The following is a 20,626-nucleotide window of genomic DNA, read 5'->3' as shown; positions in this document are numbered from 1 at the left end:
CCCATTTGGCCAATCGGCCTGATAGTTCGGGCCTATGTAAAATATTACGGAGTGGGCAGGTGGTTAATACGCTTATGGAGTGACATTGAAATTACGGCCTTAACTTTCTAGATGCGCTTACCAAGGCAAGTGCCAATTTTTCTAAGTGCAGATACCTAGTTTCCGCTTCTCCTAAGGTCCGACTTACATAATAAACGGGAAATTGCGTACCTTGCTCTTCTCGAACTAGGACGCTGCTTACGACGACTTCCGATACCGCCAAGTACAGGTAGAGTTGCTCGTCCGCTTTCGGAGTATGAAGCCGTGGCGGGCTCGAGAGGTATCGTTTCAATTCCTGTAACGCTTGTTGGCATTCCGATGTCCAGGCAAAGTCGTTCTTCTTTTTGAGTAGGGAGAAAAATTTGTGACTTCGATCCGATGATCTTGAAATGAACCGGCCTAAGGATGCAATTCTTCCCGTTAACCTTTGTATAGCTTTCATGCTGTCCATGATGGTGATGTCTTCGATGGCCTTGATTTTGTCGGGGTTGATCTCAATTCCCCGATTTGAGACCATGAAGCCGAGGAACTTGCCCGAACCGACCCCGAAAGCACATTTTTCGGGGTTGAGCTTCATGTTGAATTTCCTCAGAATCTTGAACGTTTCCTGCAAATGGGCCAAATGGTCCTCTGCGCGCAGGGACTTAACTAGCATGTCATTAATATAGACTTCCATCGTTTTACCTCTTTGTTCTTCGAACATTCTGTTTACTAGGCGTTGATAAGTAGCTCCTACATTTTTAGCCCGAAGGGCATTACGTTATAACAATATGTTCCATATCGGGTCATAAATGAATTCTTTTCCCGGTCGTCCGGGTTCATATGAATTTGATTATACCCGGAATAGGCGTCGAGAAAGGTGAGAATCTCGTGGCCGGCCGTGGCATCGATCATACGATCGATGTTGGGCAGTGGAAAGGAATCTTTGGGGCATTCTTTGTTCAAATCCTTATAGTCCACACACATTCTAAGTTTGTTTCCTTTTTTAGGTACAACAACCACATTGGCTAACCATTCGGGGTATTTTACTTCGCGAATAGACCCTATCTTGAGAAGTTTGGTTACCTCGTCCTTTATGAATGCGTGCTTTTCCTCGGACTGGGGCCTTCTTTTTTGCTTCACCGGTCTGAACATAGGGTTCAAGCTTAACTGGTGCGCCGTTATGTTCTGCAGGATCCCTGTTATATCTAGATGGGACCAGGCAAAACAGTCGATGTTATTTATAAGAAATTGAATGAGTTTCTTCCTGAGTTCGGGACTCAAACCTGTTCCCAGTTATACCTTTCGTTCGGGCCAGTGTTCGATCAGTACGATTTGCTCCAGTTCCTCATTTGTTAATTTGGTGGCATCGAAATCATCAGGGGTTACGAAGGATCGAGGGATCCATCGATCATCATAGTCTTCTTCAACGTTCTGCTTACCTGGCCGGGTCGAAGCCGATGTCTGTGATTGCTATTTGGCGCTCTGCTTTGAACCTGATCCTTTTATTGGTGAAGGCGAGGATATTGATTTTGCTTCTTCGACGGAGAACATTTCCTTTGCGGCCGGTTGTTCCCCGTACACTATTTTGACACCTCCCGATGTTGGGAATTTGAGGACCTAGTGTAGGGTCGAGGGTACGGCTCTCATGCTGTGGATCCATGGCCTTCCGAAGAGGGCGTTATATCTCATATCACCTTCGATCACGTGAAACTTTGTTTGCTGGATGGTTCCGGCCACGTTTATCGGTAGGGTAATCTCGCCTTTAGTGGTTTCACATGCCATATTGAATCCGTTTAGAACCAGAGTTGCGGGTACGACCTGATCTTGCAGGCCGAGCTGTTCTACGACCCTCGATCTGATGATATTGGCCGAGCTACCTGGATCAATTAACACACGCTTAATCTTAGTTTTATTCATGAGTACGGATATTACCAGTGCATCGTTATGGGGTTGGATGATTCCCTCTGTATCTTCATCACTGAAGGATAAAGTCCCTGTGGGTGTATAATCTTGAGTTCGAGATCGCTTCACAATCGACGTTTTAGTGTGTTTAAGCATCGGTCCCTGGGGGGCATCGACGCCGCCGACGATCATGTGAATGACGTGTTGCGGTTCTTCTGGCTCATTTTGCTTGCCGAATTCCTTGTCTCTAAAATGGTTCTTCGCCCTATCGCTCAGAAATTCCCGAAGGTGCCCTTTGTTAAATAAGCGGGCCACTTCCTCTCTTAGTTGCCTGCAATCTTCCGTTTTGTGACTATGGGTGCCATGATATTCGCACATTTGATTGGGATTCCTTTGGGCAGGATCGGTTTGTATGGGTCGAGGCCATCTGGTGTCTTTGATGTGTTCGATGGCCGATACGATGGCGGATGTACCAATGTTGAAGTTATACTCCGATAGTCGAGGGACTTCTATAGGATCTGTATATTTATCAAAGCCTCTCTTGCTCATAAGTCCCCGAGAATTTTTCCCCCGATCAATCCTTCGGTTGTTCCGAACCGTATCACATGCTGAACCGTTATTCATCCGATCTGTGTCGTACAGTTGGTATCGATCTCAGTTCGACCTTTGTTCTCTGTTGGTTTCCCTTTGATTTTTAGTGGTTGTGTGGTTCTGACGTACGGGCCCATACGGAGCTCCCAATTGATCATCTTCGACCCTGATTTTTTATTGGTACCGGTTGTGTACATCTGCCCAAGTTATTGCTGGGTACTCGATCAAATTTTGTTTCAGCCGACGTGATGCTGTCGAACTTAACCCGTTCAGTCCTTGGGTGAAAGCTTGTAGGGCCCAATCGTCTGTGACCGGTGGCAAGTCCATACGCTCTATTTGAAATCGGGATACAAATTCCCTCAGCATTTCGTTACCCCTTTGTTTTACTTTGAAGAGGTCCGATTTCCTTGTTGTAACCTTTATGGCACCAGCATGTGCTTTTACGAACGAGTATGCTAACATGGCGAAAGAATCAATGGAATTTGGTGGTAAGTTGTGATACCAGATCATTGCTCCCTTTGCAAGGGTCTGTCCGAACTTTTTCAACAACACGGATTCGATTTCATCATCCTCCAAATCGTTGCCTTTGATGGCACATGTGTAGGAGGTGACGTGTTCGTTAGGGTCGGTCGTACCGTTATATTTGGGAATTTCGGGCATACGAAATTTTTTGGGGATTGGTTTTGGGGCCGCGCTCGAGGGAAAAGGCTTTTGTATGAATTTTTTTTAATCGAGCCCTTTTATCATTGGCGGAGCCCCCAGAATTTGATCGAACCTAGCGTTATACGTTTCCACTTTTTTGTCGTTGGCTTCGACTCGCTTTGTGAGTTCCTCGAGCAATTTAGTAATTTCAGGAGCGGTCCTCGATTCTTGCTCGTTTGATTTCACTACGGCGGGTTCCGTTCTGGGGTGACTTCTCGAAGAAGTGGATTGGAGTTCGGCCCGCTTTGCGTATGAGTTCGGCTCTGCAACTGAGCTATCGCTGCTTGTTGGGCTTGTAACATTTCGAAAATCATACGCAAGCTGACCCCAATTTTCCCCGTGCTGTAGGTGTCTCGGGCTATGGATCGAGCACCGCCCTGAACGCTTCTCTCCGGTTCAGAACGCTGATTCGCTTCTAGAGCTGTTTGCGAATTGATATCCAGTGGTACTTCGACTCGAATTTCGGGTTCTTTGATTCGAGCCTCGTTGCCGTTGTCAGGTAGCCTTCCGGCCTGGGCACCAAGTTGTTGGTTTCATCTTGAAAGCCGGCTTCGAGGTCGATAGGTAGAGCCATGGCTGATTCGAAGTTGTAAGCTGGAGTGTACTGTAGATTTATATCAAACAATCACCGTTACCCTTAGCCCCACGGTGGGCGCCAAACTGTTTACCCGAAAAATCGGATAACGTTAAATTTAGATATGGTTCTAAGGGTATGCACATTTCTTTGATACAAAATGACAATAGAGGTATTGTTTGCTATGAAATGGGAATGATGGACGGGAAGATTGAAAAATATTAGAAGAACAAGCACAATGAAATCTTAATGTGAAATCTTAATGTATCTTGGAGGACCCTTGTCTATTGCAGTCTGTCTCCCTTTTTATAGTAGAGGGTCACTACTTTATCTATAACAACATAATAAAATAATACATATAGTAAAAAACCCATGATGGTTTGTCTCTCCCTTGATTCTCGCCAAGATTCTCTCCCTTGGTGCGGTTGTAACGGCTATTGTTTGCGAGCTTGGCACTGACTCGAGCTTGGTGTTAGATCGAATCCCAAGTCTTAGTTCGAGCTCGGTTCTGCCTTGGAGCATCGATATTCGGGGCCTGTGTCGATCGGCGTTGCCCCGTAGTCCGATTCAGACACGGGCTCGATAATGATATCGAGTTTTGCCGTTGATTGGTCTTATAGCTCGAAGCTCGACGTCTCTACTTCGGAATTCGTCCGAGCTCGCCATGTGGATACCCTTCGATTGAAACGTCATTGTCTCGACCGGTCTTTATGACTGAGAATCGGTTTTGACTGTACACACAAATAAAGATCGAATAGAAAACTCTATCCGCGATTCATTCTGCGTAGTCGCTAATTAAAAATTTTCGGAAGTCAGCTCTTAATTCTGCACAGTTGGGATTAAAAATTGTTCCATGAGAAAGATAAAGCTTATAAAATTCGACGAAAAGATCCTAACGTGAATGCATTTTATCACTATTATATAGTTCTCACTATTATATATACGTTTACAATCTTTTCAGCTATCAATGTTGGCTTTGTTCGCACTGTCATTAATTTCTATTTAGACTTACTTGTACTTCCTCAACGTGAATGCATTTTATCACTATTTATCTCGAGATTGCACTACAGGAAATATGATCTATAATGTCGTAATAAGTTACATAAATGTCACAAAATCACTTTCTGACATTTATTTGACACTTAGTCCAAATGTCGTAAACTTCAATGTCGGTAATTTTCTGACATTTATTTTAATGTCAGGAAAAGATTTACGACATTTATTTATTGACTTTTATCAAAATGTCACTTTAAAATTTGTGACATCTCCCATAATGTCGATAAGCTAATACTGGTTTCTAACTTATATTTAGAAGTGTCGGGAAATTCTTGAGTTATTAGCGACACTTGTACAATGCATATTGCTAATGTCAAAATTACTCAATTGACATTTGAGAGGACAATTATAATATAAATATAAAACTAATATTATACGTTGCTATACATGAAAGTATAAACATCAAATTTCTAAAATAAATACCTATAAATGTCAATAAATATATATAATTTGAACTGTAATAAAATGAGTTAACAAAAAATCTCTGTAACTAATTACAAGAATGTATTTGTGAATAGCAGCACATCCTTACAATTAAACAATGGTAGAAAGAAACTATTAGGCTGGATAAAAGCAAATTGTAGCAAATTCTGCAATAGATTGTTTCACTTCCTCAACTCTTTCTTCCACTTTTTCTGCTACATCCCTTCAGCTCCAATTTCCTTGCGCTTCCACCCATTTGACACTCTATTGAATTGAGACAACAAGGTTGTGTGAGGTAGTCAACCTATGATTTCATAAACTAGGAAATAAATTAGCAAGTGATTGAAAGTCAAAAGAAGATCGCATAATCTACATAGAAGAACGATTTAATAAAATGAATTTATATAGTGCAGCGATTGTCACGAGTATCCTTATAAGATTACTAATTGAAGTATTCCACAAGCTATTTGCCACCAACGAACAAATTCCCTTAGTAAAAACACATAATTTTAAGAAAGAAAGATGTCATATGGCCATCAAATTTACAAGGACCTTACCATAAGTTGCCACACTCTGGACTTTCTCACTGCAACTCCATATCATACACACAAAGGCCAGTATATGTGTGCTACCTTATTTTTCACCTAATCAACCAGCATAGCCATCGGTACATTTCAACCTAGTAAATTCTAAAGATATTTGACCAATTGCATAATTTCCGTAGGGACAAAAATAATTAGCAAAGTAGATAGCACCCTATATGTAGATATAGCAGACTTATCATTATAGCATTTCTCCTTTGAAAGCCAAGAGTTAATTACCATACTGTACTAACTAAACAAGCCCTTAGTATATAAAGCTAATGATACATATGGATGTGATGTTTACTTACTAGCATTCTCCATTTCTCCTTCTGTGCAAAATAATATTTTCATGATATCTGATGACTGCTTAATATGATCATGCAACTAACTAGTTTATTAAGTGTACAAGAATAAATACCTGGTAACATTAAGCCCCAAAGCTAGCACATCTCTAAGTTCAGCTCTTTGTAGTGCAACGCAAACCCAAAGAGAAACATAAGACATTTAAGGGACGCGAAAAATCTTAACGTCATATCTTTGACAATTTAACTTAAAAGGAAGTCTTAGAGAATTTGAAAAATCCTTTGTTGCTGACTTGCACATCATTGAATCAATTAAGAATTAAGGAAAACTCATAAATTTAGTTCATATTTTGAAATAAATAAACAATAGGGAAGATCATAGTGTTTAAGATGCTCTATCAGGCATTTTGTCAAACAGCCGTAGGGCATAAATCTGTGAATGTAATATCACCATTAGCATATTGTGTAATAATACCCCACACAACTTCCATTCAAACAAACATATCTCCAAATCACCACACGATCACAACCACAAAATAAAATCAGAACATAGATTAAGCTTCAAAACCCTAAACTCTCAATTCCTCTGCTGTAAATACATAGGACACAGGCAAATGCAATAAATATGATTGAATTCCTCTGAGAAATCAAAACACTCACAAGAAATAAGGAAGAATTCGAATCCAATCAAGAGATAAAGAAAAATGCTAACCTAGAGTTATTCCAATGCGCAGTAGACAAAGAGAAGGAAATAGGGAATTAAACAAGAAGAGAATACATTTCATACTGCTATTCCTGAAGGATTTTGAGATTCATGGTAGGGGTGTAAGGATTCGGACGGGATAGAGAAACTGGGGAGGGGAAAAATGAACTTCAATTGTTCTAAGAGAGTAGGGTTTTTTAGAGATTTGAGAGGGAGATTTGGGAAAAAAAATTCTCTTTCTTTTTTGAAACTAGTAATTTTTTTGACATTTGCTGTACATATCACTAATTAAATGTCATTTTATTCTTAATTATGTGACATTTCTATTAAATGTCACAGTATTTCAGTCAATTGTCATCAAACGTTAGTATTTTTGCCATATTTTGTTAACAAATGTCACGAAATGAACCTTCTCCCTATATTTATTATAAATGTCACTAATTAAATATCAGTCATAGCTCATATTTCCTGCAGTGTTGCCGGGGTACTAAAGCTATTTGAATCTGAATCTTGCGTGCAGTATGGAATGGCAGCTGGATTGGAAACTTTATGTAGGCAGGCCTATGGAGCACGACAGTATAAAGAATTTGGCACTATTACTTGTGCTGCCATTATAGTATTTCTTTTATTCGCGTGCGTGCCAGTTTCTATTATGTGGATCTTCACTTGCAAATTGCTTTTATGGATTGGCCAAGACCCTTCAATCTCTATAGAAGCTGGAATGTTCCGGCCAATCGTTTTAAAAGTTGTAGCCCCATTCTTTTATTTACTGTGCATTATGTACTTTATAACTGATATATGACTTGCCGGAGTAATTGGTTTAGGTCCGGTGAGGTTTTAGAATGAATTGGAACACTTAGTTCCAAGTTTTAAAGCTTAAGTTCACGTAGTGACCGGATGCCGACTTATGTGCAAACGATCCCGGAATAAAATTTTGATGATTCCAACAGCTCCGTATGGTAATTTTGGGCTTAGGTGTGTGTTCGGATTTTTATTTGAAAGTCCGTAGTTAAATTAGGCTTGAAATGGCTAAAATTGGAAATTTAAGTTTGAAATTTTGACCGGGGAGTTGACTTTTTGATATCGGGATCGTAATCCAGTTCAGAAATTTTCATAGCTCTGTTATGTCATTTATGACTTGTGTGCAAAATTTGAGGCCAATCGGACTTGATTTGATCGGTTTCGGCATCGAATGTAGAAGTTGAAAATTCTTAAGTTTCATTAAGTTTGAATTGGGGTGTGAATTGCGATTTTAGCATTGTTTGATGTGATTTGAGGTTTCAAATAAGTTCGTATGATATTTTAGGACTTGTTGGTGTATTTGGTTGAGGTCCTGAGGGCCTCGGGTGAGTTTCGGATGATTAACGATCAAAAGTTGGACTTAAAAAGTTGTTGCAATTTTCTTCTGCTGGAAATGCAGAAATCGAAGCCCAGAAATCGAGCCCAGGATCGAAGCTCAGAAATCGAGCTCAGGGTTGAAGGCCAGGGTCGAGGGCCAGGGTCGATGACCAGGATCGAAGCTAGGGTCGAGGCTCAGGATCGAGGGCCATGATCGAAGGCTCAGGATCGAGGGCCATGATCGAGGGCTATGATCGAGGCTCAGGATCGAGTGCCATGATCGAAGGCCTAAGATCGAGGGCCATGATTGAAGGCTCAGGATCGAGGGCTATGATCGAAGGCTCAGGATCGAGGGCCATGATCGAGGCCCAGGTAAGGGTGGCATGTGGGCCGGTTATGATCGGGCCCGATCCAGGACCGCAAGCATAAATGGGCAGTGGCCCTAAACGGTTCTAACCGGATAGGACCGGGACCATGGGGAGGTGGGCTGGGTAGTGGGCCGGTCCCATAGGCGAGTGTCACGACCCGAAATTTTCACCTTCGGACCGTGATGGCACCTAACATTTTACTTGCTAGGCAAGCCAATGTTAGAATAATATTATCTATTTTAAAAACAATTTTAAATTTATTAATAACAAGAAAACAAATGCGGAAGCAAAGTTTGAAATATAGTGAAATAATCCATCAAACAACGGTGTCTAAATACCATCCCATAATTGGTGTCACAAGTGCACGAGCTTCAAGAATAAATACAAATAAAGGTCTGAATAAAATAAAGCTGTCTGAAAATAAACACACAGCCAAAGTAAAATAGACGGGGACTTCAGAACTGCGGACGCCATGCAGTTATACCTCAAGTCTCCTCTGAATAACTGAAATCCAAGCAAAACTGTGGTACGCCGCTGGGACCAACTCCAAAATCTGCACAAGAAGTGCAGAGTATAGTATCAGTACAACCGACCCCATCTACTAGTAAGTGCTGAGCCTAACCTCGACGAAGTAGTGACGAGGCTAAGGCGGGTCACTTACATTACCTATACGCAATATTAGAAACAACAACAATAATAGAAATAAATCAAGTAACTCATTTATAATAATCGAAGCCAACTCAACAGTCATAACCAATTATCATTTCCATCAATTCAGTTACAGCGTGCAACCCGCTCTCACAATATATTCACATTCAATTAAGTCTGTTGTAGCGTGCAACCCGCTCTCACAATATATTCATTTTAATCAAGTCTGTTGCGGCATGCAACCCGATCCTTCAATATTGACTTTTAATAAGCCTGTTGTTGCGTGCAACCCGATCCTCCAATATTGACTTTTAATAAGTCTGTTGCGGCGTGCAACCCGATCCTCCAATATGGACTTTTTAATAAGTCTGTTGTGGCGTGCAACCCGATCCTCCAATATTTACTTTTAATAAGTCTGTTGCGGCGCCGCAACCCGATCCTCCAATATGGACTTTTAATAAGTCTGTTGCGGCGTGCAACCCGATCCTCCAATATTGATTTTTAATAAGTCTGTTACGGCGTGCAACCCGATCCTCCAATATGGACTTTTTGATAAGTTCTGTTGCGGCGTGCAACCCGCTCCTCCAACATATTCATTTACCAATCAATTCTTATAGAAGAAATTCCCCAATAAACGCAACAATTAATATAAAATCATAAGACAACAAGCATACAATAATTATGATTTAATTACGAAGCAAACAATGACAAATAGCAAATTATTATGGAAATCAGGGAGCAGATAGGCAGTTTAATATTTAATATGCTAAATGTCAAATAACAATTAAGGCACATAATTCAAATAACATGTAACAATTAATGCAGGAATTCAAGAATTAATATTTTGACAAGGAATAAGAGAGAAACAATTATTATAGTAATTAATTTATGATAAAAAAATAGTTTATGATTTTTCAAGTAAGCAGGCAAACAATTAATTTGACGACGTATAGACACTCGTCACCTCGCCTATACGTCGTTCACATGCAATTCACATAACAAATATGGCCGTTTTACTACCAAAATAGCCGTTGGCTATTTATAAATAGGCATTTAACCCCGCAACTTTATTTTAACCCCAATATTTTAATAATTATACTTTTTCTTATATATATAGCTTATATATATATATATATATACTATAATATACTATATATACATCTTAAGATATGTATATATATCGAATATAGCTTATATATATACTATAATATACTATATATACATCTTAAGATATGTATATATATCGAATATAGCTTTTGTATATATAAATATATATATATATATATATAGTATATAAAAAATATACTATACTATACACTTTATATATATATCAAATATAGATTGTATACTATACACTTATATTCGATATATATACTAAGTGTATAGCATATATCTTAAGATGTATATATAGTATAGTATATATCTATATATATCGAATATAGCTTATATATATATATATACTATATATACATCTTAAGATATGTATATATATCGAATATATAGTATAGTATAGTATATATATATATCTTAAAAAATATATATATATATATATATATATATATATATAGTATAATATATACTATACTATACTATACTATACTATACTATACTATACTATACTATACTATACTATACTCTCTCTCTCTCTCTCTCTCTCTCTCTCTCTCTCTCTCTCTCTCTCTCTCTCTATATATATATATATATATATATATATATATATATATATATATATATATATATATATATATATATATCTTAAGATGTATATATAGTATATAAATCGAATATAGCTTATATATCTTAAGATGTATATATAGTAAATCGAATATAGCTTATATATCTTAAGATGTATATATAATGTAGTATATATATATATATATATAAGCTTATATATATATATCGAATATAGCTTATATATCTTAAGATGTATATCTATATATATACTGTACTATACTATATATACATCTTTATATACTATATATATATATATATATATATATATATATATATATATATATATATGTATATATATATATTTAACGCATTGCTTTGAATATCTCTTTACAATATTTTTGTCTTTAAATTTGAATTAAAAATTTAGGTCACAATTCTATAATATAATTTACAAGGAATTGCCTTAGATATTTTTATTACTATTTTTTTCTCTAACTTCTATAAAAATAATTTAAAAAATAGAAAGTATCTGTTAGGCCCACTTAGGCCCGGGACCGTTAGTTCATGGTCCCGGTCCCGGGCCGGTTCCAACAAGAAGCATGCGAAGCCCGGGACCGCTTAGGACCGGGCCCGCAAAGCCCACTTAGGATCGGGCCCGACCCACATGCCACCCTTAGGCCCAGGATCGAGGCAGGACCGAGGCCTGCCTGGACAGAATTATAAAACGGTGGACTTCGTCCCATTTGCCATTTTTGACGAATTGGAGCTTGAGGAGAGACGATTTTTGACAGATTTTCAAGGAAAAATATTTGGGTAAGTGATTCTAACTCGGATTTGGTCAATATACATGAATATATTATTGTTTTCACCATTTAATTAGTGTATTGAGATGGAAATTTGGAAATATTTTAGAAATCTCATAGAAACGAATTTTTGAGATTTCGGTGTCGATTAGGAGTCGGATTTGAGTGAAACTGGTATGGTTGGACTTGTAATTGAATGAGTTATCGGATTTTGTGAGTTTCGCCGGATTCCGAGATGTGGGCCCCACTGGTGATATTTGAGTTAATTTCGGGTTTTTATTGAAAAATATAGTATTTTCTTATGAAATTGATTTCTATAATTTTTATTGACTGTATCAAATTATTATGATTAGATTCGAGTCGATCGGAGTTGAAAAATAGAGGAAAAGGCATATTACTTGATTAAATTGGAGCAAGTGGAGGTAAATGACTTGTCTAAAACTCTAACCTTGTGTGAGGGAAATTTCCCCAAGGATTGGTATTAATGTGATAATTGTAATGTGATGAAAGTCGTGTACATGAGATGACAAGTGTGTAAATGGGCTAAATGTGAAAGATTATGTTTTAAATTGTGTAAATCACTGTTGCATATTAATTAAATTATTAAATCTTGTTATATTCTCCATCATTGATCTGATTTATATACTTTAAATTTGCTTGACCTTCTCCTGCTAATTGTTTTTACATGTTTAGCTGAAACTTGGTTTCTTTTATTCTGTGCATTATTTGAAGGTGGAATTTTTTTAATTTATAATATTATTAATATGAAGTAATTGGTATTTTAAATTTGGAACTGAGGCAATGAATTAAAAAAATTTAAATATTATTTTTGCTGAGTTATTTAATTCCCGAATATTTTGTGAGATTTTTTGTACTCATTGTGATTGAGTCGTGAGCTCCCTATTGTGGAAAATATTGTTGATGTTATTTATTTTGGCAAATTAAAATATTTTGGGCACTTGATGTGCAAATTATGATATATTGTGATATTGGTACGCATGCGGTGGTATAAGGTCTGAGTGTTGAAACACATGCGGTGAGATAAGGGTGGCTTGTTACGCGCGGCTAGTAGGGGAACTACTAGAAGTCATGCGGTGTGATAAGAGTGGCTAAAACGCGAGATGCTATTTCAGAAAAAATATTTTTCTTTAAAATTAAATGTGAAGGCTCCCGCGGTGATAAAAGGAAATGAGATATTTTGAATTTATTTATGATTTGGGACTACGAGGCGGTACATCGGGAGTGTCCTTGTTGATATTGATTTATGGCTGCAGTTTCCTTTGATTATTGTTGTGATTTTCTTAAAGTTGAAAAGAATTCTGTTTTGTTTCCACGAGATATTATTTGCCATTATTTTTGCGTAGTTAATTGGTGACATACTACTTACTTGATTCATTTCCATTGTCATTTCATTTTTATTATATTGTTAAACATTACACCTTGTCTTTTATTATTCCAGTAGGGCCTGACTTGACCTCGTCACTACTCTACCGAGGTTAGGCTTGGCACTTACTGGGTATTGCTGTGGTGTACTCATATTACGCTTCTGCACATTTTTTGTGCAGATCCAGGTACATCTTATCAGACCAAGCATCAGTAATCTAGCTGTACGAGGAGACTTTGAGGTATATCTGCCAGCGTCTACAGACTCCGGAGTCCCCTTCTATCTTATTATGGTATCTTCCTTATTTGCTTTAGACTCTGATGTATAGAGACATAGAGAATAAATTCTTAGAAGCTTGTGACTTATTTCTACCGGGTTTTGGGAGTTGTAATTATTTGAATTATAGTTTATTTATTTCATATTTCTATTGTTATTCCGTATTTATAGGCTTACCTAGTCTTAGAGACTAGGTGCCATCACGACATCCTACGAAGGAAAATTTGGAGTCGTGACAAGTTGGTATCAGAGCTCTAGGTTCATAGGTGTTATGAGTCACAAGCAGGTTTAGTAGAGTCCTACGGATCGGTACAGAGACGTCTGTACTTATCTTCGGGAGGTTATGGAACTGTTAGGAAAATATTCACTTCTTTGATTCTTTATCGTGCGCACTGTTGACTTCAAAGTTCTAAACCATTGTCTTTCTATTCTCTCACAGATGGTGAGGACACGCACAACTGGATCCGATGATCAGACACCCGCGTCCCCTGTTGGAGCCGCAAGAGGCCGGGGCCGGGGCAGAGGCCGTGCCAGAGGCCGAGGAAGACCACGTGGTGCAGCCAGAGCACCCGCACGAGCTGCTGCAGAGGAACCACCAGTAGCTCCAGTTGGAGTACAGGCATCTGAGACACCTGTTACCACTCCTGCACTTCAGGAGACTCTTGCCCGATTTTTGAGCATGTTTGGCACTCTAGCTCAGGCAGGGTTAATTCCACTTGCTCCTGCCACATCTCAGGCCGGGGGAGGAGCACAGACTCCCGCCTCCCGTACCCCAGAGCCATGGGACCAGGTTGACCATGCACCAGAGATTATACCAGTGCAGTCAGTTGTCCCAGTTCGGCCTGAGGCTAGGGCAACAGTTTCATAGGGGGAGCAGCTCATGCTCGAGAGGTACAAAAAGTACCACCCTCCCACTTTCAGCAGTTTAGATTTAGAGGATGCTTAGGGTTTTCTGGAGGAATGTCACTATATCCTCCTTACTATGCGTATTGTGGATTCCAGTGAGGTTTCCTTCACGATATTTCAGCTTAGAGGAGCAGCCTACCAGTGGTGGCGGGCATATAAGTTGGATAGTCCCGCTGAGACAGCTTCACTTACTTGGACTCAATTTTCAGATATGTTCTTAAAGGAGTCCGTTCCTCAGAGTCTTAGAGATGCATGGCGCGCAGAGTTTGAGTAGCTGTTCCAGGGCTCTATGACCGTGTCAGAATATGCAGTCAGATTCAGTGATTTGGCTAGGCATGCACCAGCCTTAGTTGCTACTGTTCGAGAATGGGTTAGCAGATTTATTGAAGGTCTCCACCCTAGTATCAGATTCATTATGGCTCGGGAGCTAGAGATGGACATCACATACCAACAGGTGGTGTCAATTGCTAGGATATTGGAAGGTATGCGGATCCGAGTGAGGAAAGAGAGGGAAGCTAAGAGACCCCGAGATTCTGGCATATATAATAATTCTCGTGCCCAAGCTACAGCCCGTCATAGTTGAGGTTATGTGAGCCATCCTATTCATTCAGCACTTCCAACTTCCAGTGGTATTCCGGCTACTCCCAGACCTCAGGTTCCATATTATGCATCGCCAGTGTCTTCTGTACCTCATATACGGGGTGCCTTCAGCGGGCAGTCTAGTCGATCAGGCCCGAGCCAGTTCCAGCAGCCACGTCCTCCGAGGGCTTGTTTTGAGTGTGGTGACACTCATCACATCATGAAGGATTGCCCCAGACTTAGGAGGGGTGCACCTCCACGGAGATCCGGAGTTTCCTGGGTTTGGCAGGGTATTTTCGCCGATTTGTAGAGGGTTTCTCTTCTATTGCTGCACCTATGACCAAATTGACCCAAAAGGGTGCTCCGTTCAGGTGGACCGAGGAATGTGAGGAGAGCTTCCAAAAGCTCAAGACAGCTTTGACTACAACCCAGTATTGGTATTACCTGCAGGTTCAGGGTCTTATACTGTGTATTATGACGCATCGCGTATTGGTCTAGGTGCAGTGTTGATGCAAGATGGTAGGGTGATTTCCTACGCGTCCAGACAATTAAAGGTACATGAGAAGAATTATCCGGTCCACAACCTTGAGTTAGCAACTATTGTTCATGCCTTGAAGATTTGGCGGCATTATTTGTACGCTGTCCATTGTGAGGTCTACACCGATCACCGGAGTCTACAATATCTGTTTAAATAAAAGGATCTTAATTTGCGGCAGCGGAGATGGTTGGAGTTGCTTAAGGATTATGATATCACCATTCTCTATCATCCTGGGAAGGCCAATGTAGTGGCCGATGCCTTGAGTCGTAAGGCGGAGCGTTTGGGCAGCTTAGCATATTTATCGGTAGCATAGAGGCCTTTAGCCTTGGATGTTCAGGCCTTAGCCAACTAGTTTGTCAGGTTGGATATTTTCGAGCCGAGCCGAGTTTTGGCTTGTGTGGTTTCTTAGTCTTCTCTGTATGATCGTATTAGAGAGCGTCAGTAAGATGACCCCCATCTGATTGTCCTTAAGGACACAGTTCAGCACGATGATGCCAAGGAAGTCACTATTGGAGATGACAGTGTATTACGGATGCAGGGCAGGCTATGCGTGCCTAATGTAGATGGTTTGCGTAAGTTGATTCTCTAAGAGGCTCACAGTTCGCGGTACTCCATTCAATCGGGTGCTATAAAGATGTATCAGGACCTGAGACAACACCATTGGTGGAGGCGGATGAAGAAATTCATAGTGGAGTATGCAGCTCGGTGTCTCAATTGTCAGCAGGTAAAATATGAGCATCAGCGGCTAGGTAGATTGCTTCATAAGTTAGAAATTCTGGAGTGGAAATGGGAGCAGATCACTATCGATTTCGTTGTTGGGCTTACACGGACTCAGCGAAAGTTTGATGCAATTTGGGTGATTGTGGATAGGCTGACCAAGTCAGCTCATTTCATTCCTGTGATGACTACCTATTCTTTCGAGCAGTTGGCTCAAGTCTATATTCGCGAGATTGTTAGACTTCATGGCGTACCGGTATCTAACATCTCTGACCGGGGTACACAGTTTACCTCATGGTTTTGGAGGGCTGTACAGTGAGAGTTGGGTACTCATGTGGAGTTGAGTACAACATTTCACCCTCAGACAGACGGGCAGTCCGAACGCACTATTCAGATATTGGAGGATATGCTTCGTGTGTGTGTGTGATAGATTTTGGGGGTGCTTGGGATCAGTTCTTACCACTTGCAGAGTTTGTTTACAACAACAGTTACCAGTCGAGTATTCAGATGGCTTCGTATGAGGCCTTATATGGTAGGCGGTGCCGGTCTCCAGTGGGTTGGTTCGAACTGGGCGAAGCTAGACTATTGGGTACAGACTTGGTTCAGGATGCCTTGGAAAAGGTTGAATTGATTCAGGATCGACTTCGTATATCCCAAACTAGACAGAGGAGTTATGCGGATCAGAAGGTTCGTGATGTTGCACTCATGGTTGGTGAGCGAGTCTTGCTCCGGGTTTCGCCTATGAAGGGTGTTATGAGGTTCGGAAAGAAGGGCAAGTTGAGCCCAAGGTATATCGGACCTTTTGATATTCTTGAGAGAGTTGGAGAGGTGGCTTACAGACTTGCACTACCACCTAGTCTCTCTGCAGTTCATCTGGTATTCCATATTTCTATGCTCCGGAATTATCACGGCGATCCGTATCATATGTTAGACTTCAGTTTAGTTCGGTTGGATAAGGATCTATCTTATGTTGAGGAAGCAGTAGCTATTTTGGACAGGCAGGTTCGAAAGTTGAGGTTAAAGAACATTGCTTCCGTGAAGGTTCGGTGGAGGGGTCATCCGGTCGAGGAGGAGACTTGGGAGACCGAACAGGATATGCGCAACCATTATCCTCATCTTTTCACCACTTCAGGTATGTCTCTATGCTCGTTCGAGGACGAACGATTGTTTTAAGAGGGGGTGATGTAACGACCCGACCAGTCGTTTTAAAAGTTGTAGCCCCATTCCTCTATTTACTGCTCATTCTGTACTTTATAAATGATATATGACTTGCCGGAGTAATTGGTTTAGGTCTGGAGAGGTTTTGGAATGAATTGGAATACTTAGTTCCAAATTTTAAAGCTTAAGTTCAAATAGTGACCGAATTCTGACTTATGTACAAACAACCCTGGAATAAAATTTTGATGATTCTAACAGCTCCGTATGGTGATTTTGGACTTAAGAGTGTGTTCGAATTTTTATTTGGAAGTCCCTAGTTAAATTAGGCTTGAAATGGCTAAAATAGGAAATTTAAGTTTGGAAGTTTGACCGGGGAGTTGACTTTTTGATATCAGGATTGTAATCCAGTTCTGAAAATTTTCATAGCTCCATTATGTCATTTCTGACTTTTGTGCAAAATTTGAGGCCAATCGGACTTGATTTGATAGGTTTCGGCATTGAATGTAGAAATTAAAAATTCTTAAGTTTCATTAAGCTTGAATTGGGGTGTGAATTGCGATTTTAGCATTGTTTGATGTGATTTGATGTTTTAAATAAGTTCGTATGATATTTTAGGACTTGTTGATATATTTGGCTGAGATCCTGAGGGCCTCGGGTGAGTTTCAGATGGTTAACGGATCAAAAGTTGGACTTAAAAAGTTGCTGCAATTTTCTTCTGCTGGAAATGCAGAAATCGAAGCCCAAAAATTGAGCCCAGGATCGAAGCCCAGAAATCGAGCCTAGGGTCGAAGGCCAGGGTCGAGGGCCAGGGTCGATGGCCAGGATCGAAGCCAGGGTCAAGGCTCAGGATCGAGGGCCATGATCGAAGGCTCAGGATCAAGGGCCATGACCGAAGGCTCAGGATCGAGGGCCATGATCCAGGCTCAGGATCGAGGGCTATGATCGAAGGCTCAGGATCGAGGGCCATGATCAAATTCCATAATCGAGGGCCATGATCGAGGCCCAGGATCGATGCAGCACCGAGGGCTGCCTGGACAGAATTATAAAATGGGAGACTTCGTCTCATTTGCCATTTTTGACGAATTGGACCTTGAGGAGAGACGATTTTTGATAAATGTTCAAGGAAAAATATTTGTGTAAGTGATTCTAACTCGGATTTGGTCAATATACACGAATATATCATTGTTTCCACCATTTAATTAGTGTATTGAGATGGAAATTTGGAAAAAAAATTAAAAATCTCATAGAAACGAATTTTTGAGATTTTGGTATCGATTGAGAGTTGGACTTGAGTGAAACTGGTATAGTTAGACTCGTAATTGAATGAGTTGTCGGATTTTGTGAGTTTCACCGAATTTTGAGTCGTGTATGTTTGAGTTAATTTTGGATTTTTATTAAAAAAATATAGTATTTTCTTATGAAATTGATTCCTATAATTTTTGTTGACTGTATCAAATTATTATGACTAGATTCGAGTCGACTGGAGTCGAAAAATCAACGAAAAGGCATACTACTTGATTAAATTGGAGCAAGTCGAGGTAAGTGACTTGTCTAACCTTTTGTGGGGAAAAATTTTCCTAGGATTGGTATTGATGTGATAATTGTAATGTGATGAAAGTCGTGTATACGAGGTGACGAGCGTGTACACGGGCTAAATGTAAAAGATTATGTTTTAAATTATGTAGATCAATGTTGCATATTAATTAAATTATTAAATCTTGTTATATTCTCCATCATTGATCTGATTTATATACTTTAAATTTGCTTGACTTTCTCCTGCTAATTGTTTTTACATGTTTAGCTGAAACTTGATTTCTTTTATTCTGTGCATTATTTGAAGGTGGAATTTATTTAATTTAAATATTATTAATATGAAGTATTTGATATTTTAAATTTGGAACTGAGGCAACGTATTAAATTTTTTTAAATATTATTTTTGCTGAATTATTTAATTCCTGAATATTTTGTGAGATTTTTTGTACTCATTGTGATTGAGTCGTGAGCTCCCTATTGTGGAAAATATTGTTGATGTTGTTTATTTTAGCAAATTGAAATATTTTGAACACTTAAAGTGCAAATTGTGATATATTGTGATATTGATACGCATGCGGTGGTATAAGGTCTGGGTGTTGAAACGCATGCAATGAGATAAGAGTGGCTTGATACGCGTGGCTAGTAGGGGAACTACTAGAAGTCATACGGTGTGATAAGGGTGGCTAAAACGCGTGATGCTATTTCGAGAAAAATATTTTTCTTTAAAATTAAATGTGAAGGCTCCCGTAGTGATATAAGAAAATGAGATATTTTGAATTTATTTATGATTTGGGACTACGAGGCGGTACCTCGGGAGTGCCCTTGTTGATATTGATTTATGGCCGCAGTTGCCTTTGATTATTGTTATGATTTTCTTAAAGTTGAAAAGAATTCTTTTTTGTTTCCACGAGGTATTATTTGCCATTATTTTTGCGTAGTTAATTGGTGACATACTACTTACTTGATTCATTTCCATTGTCATTTCATTTTTATTATATTGTTAAATATTTCACCTTGTCTTTTATTATTCCAGTAGGGCCTGACTTGACCTCATCACTACTCTACCAAGGTTAGGCTTGGCATTTACTGGATACCGCTATGGTGTACTCATACTACGCTTCTGCACATCTTTTTGTGCAGATCTAGGTACATCTTATCAGATCAAGCATCAGTAACGTAGCTGTACGAGGAGACTTCGAGGTATATCTGCCAGCGTCCGCAGAATCCGGAGTCCCCTTCTATCTTATTATGGTATCTTCCTTATTTGCTTTAGACTCTGATGTATAGAGACATAGAGAATAAATTCTTAGAAGCTTGTGACTTATTTCTACCGGGTTTTGGGAGTTGTAATTATTTGAATTAAAGTTTATTTATTTTATATTTCTATTGTTATTCCGCATTGATAGGCTTACCTAGTCTTAGAGACTATGTGCCATCACAACATCCTACGGAAGAAAATTTGGGGTCGTGACATGAAAAATACTCGATTTGTCTCATCTTAACTCTATTTCCCTATGCTATTCTTCAGTCACTTGTTTGCTATTTCCAGACTCAGAGTTTGATCATTCCAATGGTATGGACCTCGATCGGTAGCGTCTCTACTCTTTAACATACCACTCAGTTGGGCTTTGAGTTAGGGGCCAATGGAGCAGCTATGGCGATTGGTTCATCATATTGGTTGAACGTGATTTTACTCGTGATTTACTTAAAGTATTCGACAGCATGTCAAAAGATACGTCCCTATTTCTCAAAGGATGTATTCCTTATTTTGCCAGAATTCTTCCAATTTACTGTTCCATCTGCTGGAATGGTTTGGTAATTTAACTGTTAGCTTTTATCTTCGCTT

General features: G+C 39.4%; 1 protein-coding gene and 1 long non-coding RNA gene across 2 annotated transcripts in view; one reads left to right on the top strand and one right to left on the bottom strand.

Annotated features, from left to right (window-relative positions):
• Positions 1-5,253: 5,253 nt before the first annotated feature.
• On the bottom strand, positions 5,254-20,341 carry LOC104116658 (uncharacterized). The gene is made up of 2 exons (XR_011413801.1): positions 20,253-20,341; positions 5,254-7,574 (listed from the first exon to the last, which is right to left on the bottom strand). It is a non-coding gene; the product is annotated as an uncharacterized lncRNA (long non-coding RNA).
• A 72-nt stretch (positions 20,342-20,413) lies between these two features.
• LOC108945820 (protein DETOXIFICATION 14-like) overlaps positions 20,414-20,626 on the top strand; it is a 29,894-nt gene continuing 29,681 nt past the window's right edge. The window contains exon 1 of the mRNA XM_070195196.1: positions 20,414-20,595. Coding sequence (XP_070051297.1) covers positions 20,435-20,595 — 161 coding nt within the window. The 5' untranslated portion in view covers positions 20,414-20,434. The remainder of the gene's footprint in view (positions 20,596-20,626) is intronic.

This window comes from Nicotiana tomentosiformis, chromosome 2, assembly GCF_000390325.3.
Source record: "Nicotiana tomentosiformis chromosome 2, ASM39032v3, whole genome shotgun sequence".
In the NCBI taxonomy this organism is placed as follows: Eukaryota; Viridiplantae; Streptophyta; class Magnoliopsida; order Solanales; family Solanaceae; genus Nicotiana; species Nicotiana tomentosiformis.
The sequence above is the reverse complement of the archived record's forward strand: the minus strand, read 5'-3'. Positions and strand labels throughout refer to the sequence as shown.